Source organism: Meles meles, chromosome 2 (assembly GCF_922984935.1).
Source record: "Meles meles chromosome 2, mMelMel3.1 paternal haplotype, whole genome shotgun sequence".
Taxonomy (NCBI): domain Eukaryota; kingdom Metazoa; phylum Chordata; class Mammalia; order Carnivora; family Mustelidae; genus Meles; species Meles meles.
The window spans coordinates 67,102,993-67,121,846 of record NC_060067.1 but is presented as its reverse complement, the minus strand read 5'-3'; the positions used below and the strand labels follow the sequence as shown (position 1 = coordinate 67,121,846).

General features: G+C 51.4%; 1 protein-coding gene across 2 annotated transcripts in view; it reads left to right on the top strand.

The window, feature by feature from the left end:
* Positions 1 to 5,810: 5,810 nt before the first annotated feature.
* The window catches only part of ACOX3 (acyl-CoA oxidase 3, pristanoyl), a 39,226-nt gene continuing 26,182 nt past the window's right edge, over positions 5,811 to 18,854 (top strand). The window contains exons 1-6 of one of the 2 annotated variants that reach the window (XM_045997087.1): positions 5,811 to 5,950; positions 11,120 to 11,277; positions 11,584 to 11,817; positions 12,897 to 12,971; positions 13,365 to 13,454; positions 15,985 to 16,128. In XM_045997087.1, the coding sequence (XP_045853043.1) occupies positions 11,134 to 11,277; positions 11,584 to 11,817; positions 12,897 to 12,971; positions 13,365 to 13,454; positions 15,985 to 16,128 (687 nt within the window). In that variant the 5' untranslated portion in view covers positions 5,811 to 5,950; positions 11,120 to 11,133. Of the gene's footprint in view, positions 5,951 to 10,791; positions 10,982 to 11,119; positions 11,278 to 11,583; positions 11,818 to 12,896; positions 12,972 to 13,364; positions 13,455 to 15,984; positions 16,129 to 18,854 lie in introns of those variants that run through there. The other variant, XM_045997088.1, reaches the window with a different exon arrangement.

Genomic DNA, 18,854 nt, shown 5'->3' with positions numbered 1-18,854 from the left:
TCAAAGCATTGTGGTGAAAATATTTAGGGAATAATCTCAGTCTTTTCGTATCGGTTGAGACCTGATTTGTGACCCAGTATGTGGTCTATTCTGGAGAAAGTTCCATGTGCGCTCAAGAAGAATGAATATTGATCGCTTCTTGGCCTTTTGGCTAAGATCAAGTGAAGAAGAATGAATATTGAGTTACCACCTTACACCAGCTAGACTGGCTAAAATTAAGAAGACAGGACACAACAGATGTTGGTGAGATGTGGAGAGACAGGAACTCTCCTGCACTATTGGTGGGAATGCAATCTGGTACAGCTACTCTGGAAAGCAGTATGGAGGTTCCTCAATACGTTTGAAAGAGAGCTACCCTAGGACCTGGCAATTGCACTACTGGTTATTTATTCCAAAGATACAGATGTAGGGAAAAGAAGGGGCACATACACCCCAGTGTTCATAGCAGCAATATCCACAATAGCCGAACTGTGAAAGGAACCAAGATGTCCTTCAATGGATGAATGGATAAAGAAGATGTGGTTCATATATACGATGGAATATTACTCAGCCATTAGGAAGGATGAATACCCACCATTTTCATCAACATGGATGGAACTGGAGGGGATTATGCTAAGTGAAGTAAGTCAAGCAGAGAAAGACAGTTACAATATGGTGTCACTTATTTGTGGAACATAAGGAATAGTGCAGAGGACGACACGGGAAGGAAGGGAAAACAGAAAGTGAAGAAATCAGAGAAGGAGACAAACCATGAGAGACTCTGGACTCTGGGAAACACACTGAGGGTTGCAGAAAGGACAGGGGTGGAGGGATGGGGTAACTGCATGAAAGGCACTAAGGAGAACATGTGTTGCAATGAGCACTGGGTGTTCTATGCAACTGATGAATCATTAAACACCACATCAAAAACTACTGATGTACTGTATGTTGGCCAATTGGATTCAATATAAAAATAACTGGAGGGACTCCTGGGTGGCTCAGTGGGTTAAAGCCTCTGCCTTCAGCTCAGGTCATGATCCCAGGGTCCTGGGATTGAGCCCCGCATCGGGCTCTCTGCTCAGCAGGGAGCCTGCTTCCCTTCCTCTTTCTCTGCCTGCCTCTCTGCCTACTTGTGATCTCTGCCTGTCAAATAAATAAATAAATATCTTTAAAAAATAACTGGAGCCAACTGTGGTTAGCCTACCTCAGGACCAGGACTTTAAGGACTATTCCCAAGCAGCTACTGAGACTCCCTTTGTTTTGGGGAATTTCCCTGTCTTTTCTGGACCAATGAAGACTGCATATTTCTACTTTGGTGGAAAGAAACCATGGTGTCTGCTCCTCTGTCTGAGCTCAGAATGGGGAACCCCCTTCCTCTGCCTTCTGCCAGCACCTCACCTTTTCTGCTCCCCTATAACCCAGTGTTCCTCCTGTTGCGACACAACCTTGAGTGTGGCCTACTTACCTGTTTCCTACCCATCTGGGTGCTTCTGTCACCATTGGCCTCTCCTCCTCACCTCACTGTCCAGAAGGGAAGAGTAACCACTTGGACTTAACACTGTCCACTTCAGATTTCTGCACTGGTGTACCAGGTACCACTTGAAAATGGGGAAGAAACTGATGGACTTTTAAGTGGACCCGGGTCGACCAGAATGTAAACTAACTTATGTAAGTTATGTATGTATGTAAACTAACTTGTAGTTTGTTGGTTCAATTAAGATAGACATGTCTTTAGAGTTATCAGCATTAAACAAGAAACTTCTACCAAGATTTACTGACGGTCCAATAAGCTCGTGTTGTCTCTGCAGCAATTTGTTAGCAAAAAGATGACTTAAAGGGGCGCCTGGGTGACTCAGTGGGTAAAGCCTCTGCCTTTGGCTCAGGTCATGATCCCAGGGTCCTGGGATTGAGCCCCGCATTGGGCTCTCTGCTCAGCAGGGAGCCTGTTTCCTCCTCTCTCTGTCTGCCTCTTTGCCTACCTGTGATCTCTGTCTGTCAAATAAATAAAACTCTTTAAAAAAATGACTTAAAGTGATGGTTCATTTAGTCTGTCTCAAGATGTTCATGGGTCATTGTTAAGATAGCTCTCAGTGTCTTTGGTAACCTGAAATTTTAAGTATTGCTTGGATGGTAAATGAGATTGAAATTGTTGGACATCTACATCTCTTCTAAATAGGTTGGAGTGCTAAAGCATTGAGTACTGGATGTAGGTTTGTGCTTTTGACTGCTTAGTGCAGAGAAAGTAAGGATATTTGGGTCTGGTGGTAAATATGCTTTGTGGTTTCTTTAAAGATTGTGCTATGAAAAAACATGTTTTTTAAATTTTAAAATATATTTATATTTGTACATTTCAAATATAAATAATTATGGCACAACAGACAGTTCACAATTGATTACACTTAGTTTTCATGGGATACTAAGTCTTCTAAGAGTTAAAATTCTGCTAAATGTAATGAAGACTGATTTTTAAAGAAAGGCATAGGTCAAAATAGGAGTAAATAAAAATGTTGTAGAAGGCTTGTGAAAGAAAATCTTTGGAAAGGAATTTTATATGCTGTCAGGACTAAGACTGAAATGAATGGGTTTTAAAAGTACACTGGTGGGGCGCCTGGGTGGCTCAGCGGGTTAAAGCCTCTGCCTTCGGCTCAGGTCATGATCTCGGGGTCCTGGGATCGAGCCCCGCATCGGGCTCTCTGCTTGGCTGGGAGCCTGCTTCCCCTCCTCTCTCTCTGCCTGCCTCTCTGCCTACTTGTAATCTCTATCTGTCAAAAAAATAAATCTTAAAAAAAGATTTAAAAGTACACTGGTAGGGGCACCTGGGTGGCTCAGTGGGTTAAGCCTCTGCCTTCAGCTCAGGTTATGATCTCAGGGTACCTGGGATCGAGCCCCGAATCAGGCTCTTTGCTCAGCAGAGAGCCCGCTTCACACCCCCCCTCCCCGCCTCTCTGCCTACTTGTGATCTCTCTCTGTCGAATTAAAAAAGAAGTACACTGGTATAAGACTGAAATTCTGCTTTTCTCTCTTAAAAAGACCAATTTTCTTGTTGTTTTTTTTTCTCTTCTGTCTGCCCAGAAAACCAAGTTTTCTATATTTTGTCATTATCAGGTCTTTAATTATTCAGTTAAAACTCCTCAACATTAAAGGAGCTCAGTTTTGCTAACAACCATATAACCCAACATATTTGCCTTTGAAGTCTCTTGTTGCCACCTTGGTTAAATAAATAATTAAATTTTAAGTTTTATAATGATCTGTAATCCTATTTAGGCAGTGCTTTGTAACTTTCTGAGGGTTTTAACAAACTTATCCATTCCCTGCCATAACAGATGATCCCTTCTGCTCAAGGAGACTCCCATATGTTGTCAACTCCAGATACAACTGCCTCGGCCTTTCCTAACTTCTATTCATTCCTCAACTGAGCAATCTCAACCCGTAAGTAGGGACGCATCTCCCATCTCCACCCCTATCCAGCAGGATGCTGCTCCAGAAGATGACACCCCTCCCCCCAACAACCTTAAAGATTTAAGGGTCAACTTTGTTTAGGGGCAAAAATGATGAGGGGAACAAAAGCGAGAGAAATGTAGCTTAAATTAAATATTACAGCTTGCAGCCCACGGACTCTTGAAACCTATAATGCATGGCTCTTCCCAAGGAACTCAAGGCTGCCTTAGTGCCCTAATGTTTATGTTTTATTAAAGACTAAAAAGTATATAATGAGCCACTTCTAACGACCCCAGTGCAGCTCTTTCTACCCAAAGGTCCTGTCCCATGCTTTAATAAAAACCCCTTTTTGCACCAAAGACCCTTCAAAAATTCTTCCGTAGCTGTTTGCTTGCAAATCCAAAACTTCCAGATTTCATCAAAAGGCGTCTTAAACTTCATGCATCCCAAAAACTGAACTTGTCTTCCTATGACCACAGTGTCAATCTCTCAGATCCCTTTAAACGGAAACCTTCTGACTTGGTCTTCCTTGGTCTTGTGATAAATTGCCAGATCCAGTTGCTTCAGATGTGATCTGATGCAATGTGAGGTCTGGGAGTGAGTGGTCCAGAAAGAATTCTTGAAATGTTTTGGGTTAAAAAAAAAAAAAAGTGGCTTTATCAAAGCACAGGGACAGGACCCACAGCAGAAAGAGCTGCCCTGGGAAAGTGAGGAATATTTATATGTTTATACAGCTTTGGGTTGTATACAGCTTTGGGCTGGGAGGGGCAGACAAAAAGCAAGTTTCCAACAGGATTTTCACATTAAAAAAATTATTTTATTTTTTCAGTGTTCCAAGATTGATTGTTTATGCACCACACCCAGTGCTCCATTCATTACGTGCCCTCCATAATACCCACCACCAAGCTCACCCAACCTCCCCCCACTGCCCCCCTCCAAAACCCTCAGTTTGTTTCTAAGAGTCCACAGTCTCTCATGGTCTATCTCCCCCTCCGATTTCCCCCAACTCACTTCTCTTTTCCATCTCCCCATATTCTCCGTGTTATGCCTTATGCTCCACAAGTAAGTGAAACCATATGATAATTGACTCTCTCTGCTTGACTTATTTCACTCAGCATAATCTCTTCCAGTCCCATCCATGTTGATACAAAAGTTGGGTATTCATCCTTTCTGATGGAGGCATAATATTCTATTGTGTATATATACATATATTGTATATATATACACATATATTTATACATGTACATATCTTCTCTTTCCATTCTTTTGTTGAAGGGCATCTTGATTCTTTCCACAGTTTTGCGATTGTGGCCATTGCTGCTATGAACATTGGGGTGCATAGGGCCCTTCTTTTCACTACATCTGTATCTTTGGGGTAAATACTCAGTAGTGCAATTGCAGAGTCATAGGGTAGCTCTATTTTTAATCTCTTAAGCAATCTCCACACTGTTTTCCAAAGTGGCTGCAAGAACATGCAAGTTGGTGCAAGATTTTCACATGTTAAAGAAGACTGTCAGGGGCGCCTAGGTGGCGCATTTGGCAAGCGTCTGCCTTTGGCTCAAGTCTTGACCCCAGGGTCCTGGGATGGAGGTTTCCCCAGCCCCTTGCTCAGCGGGGAGCCTACTTCTCCCTCTGCCTGCGGCACTCCCAGCTTGTATTTTCTCCCTCTCTGACAAATAAATAAAATCTTAAAAAAAAAAAAAAAAAAAGGAAGACGACGACGACCGCGGGGTCCTGGAAGCCGGGCTCTGGTCTAGCTAAGGGTGTTATCCCTCATAAGGTGGGTCCACCGGAGAAAGGTGGACCCTGCCTGCCTCGAGTGTCTGCAACTGGCAGGGGGAGGCCGCGGACTTTGATCTCCGTCTCCTCTGATGTCCGCGCGTTTCAGGGGAGGGGCCGGCTCAGTCTCGAGCCTCCACACAGCCGGAGACAGAGCTGGGGAGCAGGTGTTTAGGTTTGCAGGTCTGGAGCCTCCACACAGCCCGAGACAGGGCTGGGGAGCGGTGTTTAGGTTTGCAACTGCCTTTGGAAACAACGCGGCAGCGGGCAGCTGCTCCAGTTCGGGCTAGACTGCGGGGTCGGCGACTACCAGGGGGAGGGGGGCCAGGGAGCAGCCGCCCGGGGGCCTGGGCGGGACTGGGTAGTAGCCCCGCTCGCAAATATCGCTGAGCACGCGGTGCAGCCGCTCCGACCCACGGTTCTGATGCCCTTGCTCCGGAGGGGGCCCAGCAATCAGCATACCCAGCAAACACCCCAAGACCCGCACACAGAGTGCGTAGGGAGATCCACGGGCCCGCAAGGTAGGCTCTCCTCAAGCGCGCTCCCGCGTTTCCCAGGCAACGGGCCAGCGGCGCGCTGTGATGACGTCAGGGGCAGACGGTGGCCGGGAGGCGTGCGGGGCTGTCAGCCTGCCTATTGGGGCGGCGCTCGCCTTCGGATGTCTGCCGCGCCCCAGAGGACATTCGTCCGGCGCCTGTTGTGTGCGCTGGACGGTGTGGGGACCCAGCGACCAGGAGGGACAGCGAAATTCAAGGTCGGGTCCGTTGGGTTGGGGCCCAGGCGGCGCGCACAGCGCGGGCGGCGCAGGGGCGGAGCGCCTAGCGGTGTGGGAGGAGGGGGATGGCTTGTGCAAAGGGCCGGTGGCACACCCGTTCCCCGCCAGAGCTGCTAGGGGCGAGACTGCTGGCGCCTGGACACGGCAGATCAACTGGAGAGACAGTCTGAGGACTTCAGACATTGTCCCCCAAGGTCGCCACAGAGCTCTCCCCTAAAGGGAGAATGATCAGTCTGCATTTTAGTCACCTCTCTGCTGCTGAGAGGAAAACTGACTAAACGCGGCTGTCGCTGTTGTAATGATGTCCTGTGGCGAGACTGCTCCAGGGCCCCCTGGGAACTGCAGCAGACTAGACACTAGACACTGAACTAGCATGACCGTGGGGTCACCCTAACACACAGAGGGGTAAAGTGACCAGCTAAGTGCGCCCAACTCAGAAGTGCTAATGTTGGTGTCTCACGCCAGGCATTCTGGCTTCAGACTCCTTGGTCACCACGGCGAGACCATCATGCAGCTATGTGGGTGACCTCAGGTGGCATGGAGTCCTAGGGGTCTCCCTGGCTGCTTAGGATCTTGGGATTTGAGGTTGGGTGTGCTAACAGCTGCGGATGTCGGGCAACTTCTTCCATCTAACAAGCTTCCATTCACTCACCTGCTGAGAACACTTGGGGTCGTGAGCACCACTGAGATCATGTAGCTGCTTAGCATTCACCTGCAGTCAGGGATTGCTCGATATTTGGACAGTCTTGTCATCGGTTTAATAGTTGCGGAGGGAAGAAAGGATTCAGTAGGTTTTAGAGAGCTGCAGTTGGGGGCTTGGTAACCAACCAGTTCTGGGGGCAGAGAAGGGAATTCCAGCATGGTACTCAGGCTTATTGCTCCAGTAACCCAGGGCTACGGAGCCCTGGGTTGGACCATTTAGAGCTCGAGGGCTTCTTGATCATGTGTGTGTGTTGGGGGGGTTACCCCAGGAAACTGCTGACTGACCTTGCAGATCTGCAGGGTCCTGTCTGGGAGCCGTCCATGCATGGGGGACAATGTCAGAAGGTGATGAAGAGTGAGTGTGGCCAAGACTGAGAGTCTGCAAGGAGCTCAAGGGGAGCAGGAAGGGACACCTGGTGTGGTGTCCTGGACCTCAGGGAGGGAGCGCAATGGGTGACAGGGATGCATCAAGGGCACGGAAGTCCAGAAAGATAAGAATTCCCCTTGGACTTCATAACTTGCATTTTTGGAGCACTTGAATTCTGCCAAGAGTGTGGCTTACCTTTAAGTTTGTTTGGTTGAGACATAACACACTATACAATCCATCCATCCACAGCCGTCCACTGTGGTGCGACCACCACTGCTATTTATTTCCAGAATGCCTTCATCATTCCAGAAGAAATCTTGGCCCCATTAGAAGTCATTCCACAGCTGCTGGCAGCCACCAGTCTGCTTTCTCTGTGTATTTGCCCACACTGAACATTTTGTTAAAGCAGGCTCATGCAATATGTGATCTTTGGTGTGTGACTTCTGTCACTTCACCTAACATTTTCAAGGTTCATCTAGTGATACTTCATCATATAGATAAACTACATTTTGTTTACGCATTTGTCAGTTGTTGGACATAAGGGTTGTTTCCGCTTTGGGGGAGTTATAAATAAATAATGCCACGATGAACATTCATGCACAAAGTTTTGTGTGGCTATTTCTTTCCATTTTTCTTGGGTGTGTACCTGTGAGTGGAGTTGCCGGGTCATGTAGTGGCTGTGTAGCTGAGCTTTTGAAGAACCATCAGACTTTCCCAAAATGGCTGTGCCCTCCTGCCTTTGCACCAGCAAGGAACGAGGGTATGAATGTTCCACTCTCTGCACATTCTCTCTCTGCACTTTCTCATCAAAGCACGTTACTGGCTGTCAGTTTGATCCTGGACATCATAAGGGAGGTGAGGTGGTGTCCCATCATGGTTTCGGTTCGCCCTCCTGGATGGCTAATGACGCTGAGTATCTCTTCACGTGCTCCTTGGCCATCTGCCTATCCTTGGAGAAACCTCTATTTGAGGCCTTTAAATTGGGCTATTTGACTTTGCTATTAAGATTCTTCGTATAGTCTGGGAGCAAGTCCCTTATCACTAAATGATTTGCAAACACCTTCCTTTCTCTGGGTTGCCTTTTCACTCACTCAGGGGTGTTCTTTGCAGCAAAAGTTTTTGATTTTGATGAAGTTTAATCAATCTACTTTTATTGCTTGTGCTTCTGACACCATGTCCAGGAAGGTGTGATCTCACCAAAGGTAGTGAAGGTTTATTCCTGCCTTACATTCTTTGAGGTTTTAGTGTTAGATCCTACATCAAGGTCTGTGTCCCTTCTGAGTTAAGTGGTGTGTGTGTGTGTGTGTGTGTGTGTGTGTGTGTGTGTGTGTGTGTGAAGAGTGGGCCTTTATTCCTTTGCATGTGGGCATTGGGGACCCCCAACACCAGTTGAGAAAACCGCTCCTTCCTCAGGACATTGTCCGGGCACCCCGGCCAAAGGCAGCTGACCCTACATATTAGGGTTTGCTGCTGGACTCTCAGCTCTCCCATCAGTTTGCATACATCTGTCTTCACGTGGTGCCGTATCGGTCCCTTTGCAGCAGGTTTGGACATCAGGCAGAATGGATTCTCCAATTTTGTTCTTTTCAAGGAGGTTTTGTCGATTCTGGGTTCCTTACATTTCCAATGTATTTTAGGGTCAGCTTTTTAATTCCTGCTGGGGGAAAAAAAGCCAGCTGAGATTTTGATGGGGACCACATTGGCTCTGTAGATGAGTTGGCGAATGTCAGTATTTTAATAGTATTGAGTCCTTCTGACTCGTGAACAAGGGGTGTCTCTCCATTTATTGAGGCCTCGGGTTTCTTTAAAAAATGTTTTGGAGGCGCCTGGGTGGCTCAGTGGGTTAAAGCCTCTGCCTTTGGCTCAGGTCATGATCCTAGAGTCCTGGGATCAAGCCCCACATCGGCTCTCTGCTCCGCAGGGAGCCTGCCTCCTCCTCTCTCTCTGCCTGCCTCTCTGCCTAGTTGTGATTTCTCTCTGTCAAATAAATAAAATATTTTTTAAAAACGCTTTTTAGTTTTCAGAGTATAAGTTTTGCATTTCTTTCACTGAATCTGTTTCTCCATATTTTATTATTTTTGATGCTGTCATAAATTGAATTTTTTCTTCATTTCATTTTTGAGTTGTTTGTGGCGAGTGTATAGAAATTGAGTTGAGTTTTGCATATCAATTTTGTACCCTGTAAATTGGCTGAGCTAACTGATTCTAGTCGTTTTTTTAGTGGGTTGCTTGGGATTTTCTGTATACATGATCGTATCATCTGCAGACAAGAGATGGGTTTCTAATCTGGATGCATTTGATTTCATTTTCCTGCACGACAGCACTGGCTGGAGCATCCAGTATTGTGTTGATGGGAAGAGGCAAAGTGGACACCGTTGTCTTGTTGCTGGTATTCGCAGAAGGGCGCTCAGTCTTATTAACATGTGATGAGAGCTGTGGGTGTTTCACAGATGCCCTTTTTCAGATAGAGGGCATAGCCTCCTGATTGTTCAGAATTTCTGCCATGAAAGGCTGTGGGATTTTGTCAAATGCTTTTTCTGCATCCTTTGACACGATCATACATTTTTGTCCTTACCATGTTGGCATGGCGTATTACATTGATTGGCTTTCTTTCTTTCTTTTCTAATCTTTTGGGTTTTTTTTTGTTGTTTAGAGGGAAAGAGAGAAATGGGGAGGGGCAGAGGGAGAGGTAGAGGACCCCTCTAGTGAGATTCTGCACTCAGCCAGGTCCTGACACGGGGCTCAGTCTCACGACCCTAAGATCCTGACCTGAACTGAAATCAAGAGTCTGACACTCAACTGACTGCACCAGCCACATGCCCTCTGATTGACTTTGTCCTGTTGAGCCAGGAAGGAAACTTCCTGGGGGCACAGGTCCTTGTCCTGGTGTGCGATCTTTCTCCAGTGGGGCTGGATTCAGTCTACAGGACTTACTGAGGAGCTGTGCCCCTGTGTTTGTAAGGGACATTGGTCTGTCGCCCTCCTTTCCCGAGATGTCTTTGGTTTGGGGTTCCAGGTGCCACTGGCTTTATGGGGTACCTTATGGCAATGTTCCTTGTGCTTCTGTTTCTTGGGAGACTTTGTGGATAACTGGTATGTTTCTTTAACTGTTCGGTGGAATTCTTAGTGGAAGCCCCATGGCTCGTCTTTGTGGGCAATTTGTTGGTTCTCCCCCAGTGTCCTGTCCACTGTAGGTCTGCTCAGATATCCTGCCCCCTCGCACTCACCTGTGGGAGAGTGTGTCCCCATGCGCCTTTTCCCTCTTGTGCAGACATACACAAGTTCTTTTGTCCAGTGCTCAAGCCCCCATTGCTCCTTAGCAGTACTGAGCAGCCATACTCGGAGCCCCGTGTCTGAGACTGTTTTCACACTCAGCAGAAACAGACCCAGGTTCCCGGAGGTGTTAAATATTCAGCTGGGCGAGCGGAGGATGGTCCGGGCTTGGGACCCCACTCTGCTGCTCTTCCTCTAGGTCTGGGTTCACCAGCCCTTCCTGTCCCGGGCTTTGATGAGCTGGGATACTGTGGAAAAGGAGCCAGTCCTCTCAGAAAATTTCAGAACGAGTCTTTGGTCAAGAGGGCTGGGTTGCAGGTACCTGCTTTGTTGGTGGGAAGCCAGATGTCTGTTTGTGAAGAGAGTTCAGGACCAAAGTCTATGTTCAAAGGCTCTCTAGCAGATGGCCCACATCCAGATGGATGGGAAGGGGACATTTAGTCCCGTCCTGTGTGGCCAGAGTGGACTGGTCAGTGGTGGCCAGACTCCAGAGGGAGGGTTCCTGGGTCATGAGGTCTGTCTGGGCCTTGAGGGGTGGATCTGGTGGCCGTAAGAGGGTGAGGTGTCCTTGGGCCAGGCTGTAGCCCACGGAGCCTCTGGTCTCAGCTGCCCAAGGCTGCCCACTGCGACTGCCTCCTCACCCTGTCTTCGGGGAAGGTAGATGTGAGGTTTGTATGGTCATGCTCTCTTGCCGGCCCTTTGGGAGTCCGTTTGCCCCTCTCCTCCTTGCTGCATGGCATGCCCGCACTGTGGCTCGGGTGGGTAAACGGGCCAGCTCGCCGGCTCAGGTTGTCTGTCTCCTGCAGGCTGATACCTGGAGATGGCGCCTGCATCAGAAGGTGGAGCTGACACCTTGCTGCCAGATCTCCCCAGGGGACCCCTGCAGGCCTACCGCTCCCGTGCCTCCTTCTGCTGGAAGGAGCTGGCGCTGTTCCTGGAAGGCGAGGGCGTGCTGCATCTGAAGGTAAGGCAAGCTGTCAGAGGGCTGACCCGAGCCCTGTGGCTGTGCTGGGTGTCTGCTTCGTGGGCGCAGGCCATCTGGTCTCTCCGGGCGAGCCTCACTGCCACCCAGGAAGGAGCACAGACTGGTTCACCTTCTGAGGCCTTGGGTCCCTGTGCTCATGACCAGAACAACTTCTATCTGCCCCTGGGGTTCTGAGCTGGACCATGTCCCGGGGAGCCAGTGGCCTCAAGAAGAGTGATAGTCAGAGCATGGTGAGGGCCTGCCTTTGCCTCCGAGTGGGGCACTCCCCATCTCCTGCATTTCCAGAAGACCATCTTCTCGGCTTTGGAGAATGACCCACTCTTTGCTCATTCCCACGGGGAAGAGCTGTGCCTGGAGAAGTACCGGGAGCTGAGTTTCCTCCGTTGCCAGCGCTTCGTGGAGCTCAGCATCCTCTCCATAGAAGACATGGTGGCGAGCCCCCTGTTGGTCCAGACGCTCATCGCCTGTCTGGGCATGTATGACTGGTCCCTGGGCCTCAAGTTCTTGCTGCACATGCTGGTGAGTGGGTGGTGAGGAGGGCAGAGGATTGCACCTTCCCTGCCTCACATGGAGCAGAGGAACCCCCCCCCCAACACCGCACCGCCCCAGGCCCAGATGACGTTGAGGCACAGAGAGAGCAGGTCCTCATTCATGTGAATGACACACGGTCCGTGGGACGTGGACGGCGCCCGTGGGCTGTGCTGCTGGTCAGCATTTGCTGCCTTATAGAGTTTTGTGGCGATGCGAGCATTTGGGGAAGTGTTTCTTTTAAGAGAGTTCTAAATAATAATATGGGAAACAAATGGAGATGAGAACATGTGGGCAGAGCTCACGATGATTTAGGGAAAAGTCCTGCTGTTCTTAGCTGTCTGTGCAAATTTGCGAGAATTTGCACAGTCCTTGGCAAGAACGCCATGCAACCTAAAGCCTCATAAGAGGAGGAGATTTGGGGGGTGCCTGGGTGGCTCAGTGGGTTAAAGCCTCTGCTTTCAGCTCAGGTCATGATCCCAGGGCCCTGGGATCGAGCCCTGCATTGGGCTCTCTGCTCAGCAGGGAGCCTGCTTCCCCCCTCTCTCTGCCTGCCTGTCTGCCTACTTGTGATCACTCTCTCTCTCTGTCAAATAAAGAAATAAATAATCTTAAAAAAAAAAAAGAGGAGATTTGGGACTTTTTTTGCTTTATGCCAACACCGCCCCCCCCCCCCAAAAACCCACAAAAAGTAAAACAGGCAGGGAAGGGAGGCAGGTCAGAGGAGATCCTGGGACTCCCACTGCCGGAGCATGGTAGAGGTGAGGACATGTCCGCGGCCTTGGTAGACATGCGGCCCCCTGTGGGGCTCTGATGGGATGCTGGGCTCGCCTGCCTGTCCTCTACCTTGGTCCCTCCCGTCCCCCTCTTCTCCTGTCTCCCTGTCTGTCCGTCCCCTCGGGATTTCCCTTGGGCATCTAAGTGCTCCTGCTTAACTTAAGCGTGAACTGCTCGGGCCAGGGACTCAGGTCTCACCCCAGCCATGGGCATTACAGTGCCTGCCACCCCCAGTGCCCCAGAGCAGGACTCCTTAACTTGCATCTGTTTGGGTGATCATTTTGTACTTCCAGACTTTTGGATCAGCGATTTATAGCTCTGGTTCTGAAAGACATTTAAAATACCTTCCAAAGATCTTCAACATGGAGGTGAGTTGAGCCCTGGCAAGGTGTGAGCCCGCGTTCTTCTCCCCGTGCACCCCCGAGCGCTGGAGGGGGGTCCCCGGGGGCCGCATATTCCCTGGCACTCGGTGGGTTTAGCATGGGGCTCTCGAAACAAAGCCTTCTGTTTTCTTCTGCTCCTGGGAGCAGTTCCTGGTTATGCGTTGCCCGGGCGAGTAGCCCGCTGTCCCCACAGGCTGGGGCTGTGGCGTCCCACATGTCCTCATGACCCCGTAAGACACCAGCTGGTTGGGTTGGGGGTGGGGACTTGGGGCTTTGTCCTCTAGTTTAGTCCTTCCGGAAGGATGGTGGCAGGACCCCTCCAGGAGCGCACAGAAAGAACCTTTCTTGCCTCAGCTCCATTTCCTGCTTTGATATTAGATTTTCGGCTGCTTTGCGGTGACCGAGCTCAGTCACGGCAGTAACGCCAAGGCTGTCCGAACAACGGCTCACTATGACCCCACAACTGAGGTAAGTATCATGTTCCCATCGGTCTCGCAGCCTCGAGCCTGCGTAACATGGGGTCCCTACACTCTGAGGTCTGTCTTTGTGCATGTGTGCTTCTCCCATGCACCCTGAGATCGTACCCCTGCAAGTGGCAGCTTGGGACATGGGGGACTCATCTCTTTTTTCACCAGGCAGCCTGTCCGTGTTGGGTTCACAAATCTTCAAGCTGCCCACACTTTCTAAAATGAACAGTGCGAACAAGGTTCTTCGTGACCCTCGTCCCTTTCTAGCTGCCCCATCCCCATCTGTTGCCAGGCTCCACTGGCCAGGGTCCTGCCCTGTCCACTCCTGCCCCTGCATCTGGCTCCTTGGGCCCATGAGCACTGTCAGCCACTGCCTGGTGTCTTCCGCTGGTGCATCTTTTGTTCTCAGCACTAGGCCCTCACAGGTTGTGTCCTTGCTGTCGGGGAGCAGACGCTCTAGGCTCTAGTCAGGGGAGATAGATGTCAGCTAATGGAGTCATGATTTATCAGGTGGTCAGCACTATGGATGAAGGGAGGGCAGGAAGAGGATGGGGTGTGTGGGTCAGGTGGCTTCCTCTCTCCGTGACCTCTGTACCCTGCTGCTCCCATCGCTGGGATCAGTCTCCTCCGCTTCCCTGAGGACCGTGCCCTCTGATGCTCTTCCCACACCTGGTCCGATGTTTCAGGAGCCCTCCTTCCCCGCATTGGGGGCGCAGTTTGGAAGAGTCTGTGTAAAGGAAAGTAAAGCCTTGTGCTCGTATATTTGTTCTTCACTCATTCATTCTTCAGCAATGTGGGCCAGGTGCACACTGGGCACCTCGGTGCTGTTTGCTGGGAGCGCACAGAGCCACAGACCTGAGGGGAGCCCTTGGCAGGCAGAGCAGGGCCAAGGGAGAGGTGGTCCTGGCCCAGCGCAGATGGCCCTCCATGGCAGAGAGAAAGCTGCTCGGCCACAGCCCCCTTTGGCTTTCCAGCCACCAGATACCTTTCTCTGAACCCGGGTTCTTCTTGGCTTGGCCTGGTCTCTTCACTCTGCACTCTGGCACTGTGGGCTCTCCTTGCTAAGTGGGGAGGTGGGGTGAAGCCCGGCGGTTTGCAGAGCAGCCTTGTTCTGACCCACTGCCTATTGGCAACCACACCTAAGTGACCAGCAGAGCATGACATCAGAGCAGGGAGATCGGGAGCCCGGGGCCCTTTGTGGGCTGCTGGTCAGGTGCCCATGTCAACAACAGGTGTTCTTTGAGCACCTAGTATGTGCCAGGCCCTACTTAAGAGACGGGGCACCTAGCAGTGAGCATGACAGATCAGTCCCTGCTCTGGGGGTTCACCAGTGCTGGAGGGGAGACAGATGGACAGCAGCAAGGAGAGCTGCGAGTGCCGGGGACTGTGGAGACACCAAGGGGGTGGGGTAGTGTGCCATGCGCAGGGAGGGCATCTGCGAAGGTGATGGGCTGGGACCGAGGGAAGGCCGTGGGCAGACGTGGGTGGCCAGAGTGGTGGCCCCGTGGCCCTGAGGGAGCCCCCATCTTGGTGACTCCCACGGAGGACAGGTGGCAGGTGGGGGTGTCCCTGCCGTCCTGAGCAGTGGCCAGCTAAGGGACAGTGATGGGTGGTGGTGTCATGGAGAGGGGAGCTGAAGGCAGGATCAGCAGGCCTGACCCTGCCCCCACTTTTCTTGAGTGGGGTCTCGGCATCTGGAAGGGGGTCACCAGGGCCCTCTGAGTTGATAACCCCATATACACAGCCAGGCTGTGCAAGGGCGTTCCCCGTGTGCTTGTCTCAGCTGCCCACCCACAGGGAGAGGGAGACCTGCCCACTGTGGCCGGTCCAGTGCTGGCTGTGCCCAGCTACCCAGCCAGCCTCCGAGCCCTGGGCTAGCTCCCATCCTGCCCCCAGCCCACCTCACTCCCAACCCGGCCCCCTGCTTCCAGAGTCTGCCTTGTGCTCCTGGACATGTGGCCCTCGTGGAGCTTATAGGTGGGGGACACAATGGAAGGGGAAACGGTAGTGCCCATGTGGGGTGAGGAAGGAGCACGGCAGAGGAGGGCCTCCGTTTCAAGGCTGTGGCCAGGGAAGGTGCCTTGAGGGGGTGAGGCATGGTGCTAAGCACTGCCTGGGCGCTGGCCGGCTGCCAGAATAGTTGGCATATATGTTATTGTCTGACGCAACTCCTCATTTTCCACAGACGTGTCTTCATTAAGTTATGGGACCTGGAGATACACTGTGTTTAAAAACAGGGCTCCCTTGGGGTCCCTCGGTGGCTCAGTCAGCTAAGTATCTTCCTTCGGCTCAGGTTATGATCCTGGGGTCCTGGGATGGAGTCCTGCATCGGGCTCCCTGCTCAGCGGGGAGTCTGCTTCTCCCTCTGCTCCAGACAGGAGCTAAAATGTTCAGTTGCTTCTACTCTTCCTTAGAACTTTTGAACAGAGAACGTTGAATCCATTGGAAAGGGAAAGAAGTTCTGTGTGTGCTTCAGTTGTTCATTATAACTTTGGTTATAACTTTACAATTATTGCCTTTTTTTGGTGCAGGAATTCATCATACACACCCCTGACTTTGAAGCTGCCAAATTCTGGGTTGGCAACATGGGCAAGACGGCGACGCACGCCGTGGTGTTTGCTCAGCTGTACACGCCGGGGGGCCAGTGCCACGGCCTGCATTCCTTCGTGGTGCAGGTGAGTGGATCCTGGCAGGGCGGCTCCGGCCACGGATGCGCAACCTAGTCTGAAGGCACCTTCGTCGCTGCTGGGTGCCGGGGTGCTCCTGGCTTCCAGTGAGCACAGCCTTGGGGAAGGAGAACCCCCCCGCATGTACAGGACAGCCCACCTGCCCCCAAAAGGGCATTATCCAGCCCCCAGTGTCAAAGGTGCTGGGATCTTTCCACCTGGTCTAGACCTGAGATCACCATATGAGAGTCTTTCTGTCCCTCTGGTGGCCACGTCTCTGTGTTTTCAGCCCTTGTCACAAACCTGGGCTTCCCAGCCCCACCGTACTGTGGTTCTGACCCAGTGGGTGTGAGGTGGGCGCCAGTGCTGCTGGGAAGTCCAACTTGGGGGCCTTGATGTAGCCTGTTCCCGAGTCACAGTGGGAAGCTATAGCCGGGGGCTGCCCGGGACCGATGGCCAGGCCAGGGCTCCCTGTCTCCCCGGGAGGCTGGTTTCCCAACTGCCCGGGACTGCTGCAATGTTCCTGAACCCCGAACTTCTGGAAGCTTGTCCAAGGCCTTTCTGTCTTGGCCAACTGGATACTGAATGGGAGCCCCGCTTTCCCTCAGCCTCACCCCACTCCAGCATTTTCGTTAAGACCTTTCTGGTGAGAGACTCTCGGGAGAGAAGAAAGTCAGGCATATCTTTTTTAATCGAGGTGAAATTCATATAATATACAACGACCCATTTGGAAGTGGACAGTTCAGCAGCGCTGGATGCATTCCCGGTGCTGCCTCTAGTTCCGAAATATTTCCATGTCTGGGAGAACACCCTATGACCACACTCGTTCCCAACTTCGCCCTCCCCAGCCTCTGGCAGCTGCCACAGTGGGTTTGCCTGCGGGATGTTGCATGTGGATGGGAACTACAGCGTGAGCTTTCCTGTCTGGCTGGCCTGTATATAGTACAGTTCTGAAGTCCCCCCATACCATTGTGGAGCCGGGATTGCTGCACCTTTGAAGGCCGAGCAGTCATCGTGTGGACTGGGTCACAGTGTGTGTATCCACTTACCTCTTGGGACGTTCGGGTGGTTTTCACCTTTTGGCTGTTGTGAACAGTGCTGTGTATGCTCACGAGTGGGTGTCCGTTTGAACCCGTTTCCATACTTCGAGACAGAGACATCCCGGAGGGGACTTGCTGAGTCCCACGGTGATGCTGTGCTTAACTCCCTGAGGCATTGCCATACTGCTTTCCACAGTCCCTACCAATCCGGATTCCCGTGTGCACTGTGTGAGGCTCCCAGTTCTTCAGAGCCCCTGGAGGCGTGTTTTCCTTTGTGTTAAGTAAGCGTGCTGCTGGGCATGGGTTCATGTTTGCTGGGCTCTTGATTGCATTTCGTAATGACTGTGATGTTGGGCTTCTCTTCGTGCGCCAGCTGGCCGCTCGTGTATTCTCTTTGGAGAAATGTCTGTACAAGTCCTTTGCCCCATGGAGCTGGCTCCGGCAGCGAGGCGGCCGCCATCCCTCTGGAGTCTGGGACAGCCGCTGAGCCTGGTCAGAGAGCGGGCTGGGCTTCACCAGGTTGATCCTAGCCTGGTTAGCAGGGCAGAAATGAGGGACGCCGTCAGTCACCCATTGCACCCTGGCCCGTTGCCACTAGGTCCTTGCTTGCCTTCCCACGCTGCTTGCTGCGGGCTGTGGCTCACTGCCCTCCTGTCATGTGGCCGGGCTGTCGTCCGTCGGTGCCTCTCCATCCAGCTCTGAATGGGGTGGTTTGTCTTCTTATTGTTGAGTCCTGTGTCCTGGAGACTCAACCCTCATCTGACAGATGATTTTCTCTCATTCCACCGGTTGTCTTTCTGTTTTCTTGTTTGTGTCCTTTGAGGCACCAAGGGTTTTAATTTCAGTGAAGTCTGTTTGCTCCCTGTCCCCCTTGTTGTTCGTGTCCCTATTCTCAACTCACCTTTGAGCCATTGAAGCCCGGGTGTTTCTTCTCATGACCTCAGGCCATCACACGCTGCTTCGATGAGTACAGGTGTGTCCCTGAAGGGACCTTCTGATGGAGACTGGGCTAGTGTTCACTTTGTTGAGGGTTTCCGGCCCTTTACACAAGACAGCAGGGGTGTTTCACTCTCCGGCGGAGTGTGTCGCCCCTCCATCCAGCAGGGCGTTTCCACATGCCTAGTGTGCACCAACCGAGGGCTCGCCGGTGGCGAGCGTCCCCGCCCTCATCAAGGAGGGGAGCATGAAATGAGGACTCACCAAGCCAATCAGAGGGTGGGCTGTGGCCGACCTGGTGGAGGGCTGAGGTTTTTCACAGGTTCGGTCTCTCATGTCAGTCAGGTTGACAGAGCTCAGAAATTGTACGCAGACATGGCTACTCCTGTTTGCAATCAGCATGACCTTGACCTGCTCTGGGCGTTGGTCCGCTCCCTTTCCGTGACTGGGAGGTTAGTCGGGATTGGTGGCAACTGCGTGATCATGGATTTCCATAGGAACCCAGACTTGTGCCTGCTCTATTTTTGTCTGCAATTCCTTGAAAAGCACCCACCTGTTTTCTTCCAGTGCGCCTCTTTCCACGTTCACCTCCTATCCAACTTTTTTCATTTCAAAACTTTATGAAAAGTTAGCATCCTAATCTTCACCGGGACTTACTGAAAGATGAGAAATGGGGCAAGAGCATTTACGTTTGGACTTCAGCCCTTGTTCTCATCTGAGATATCCCTCTCATGACATTCAGTCGAATCTGATGGTCGT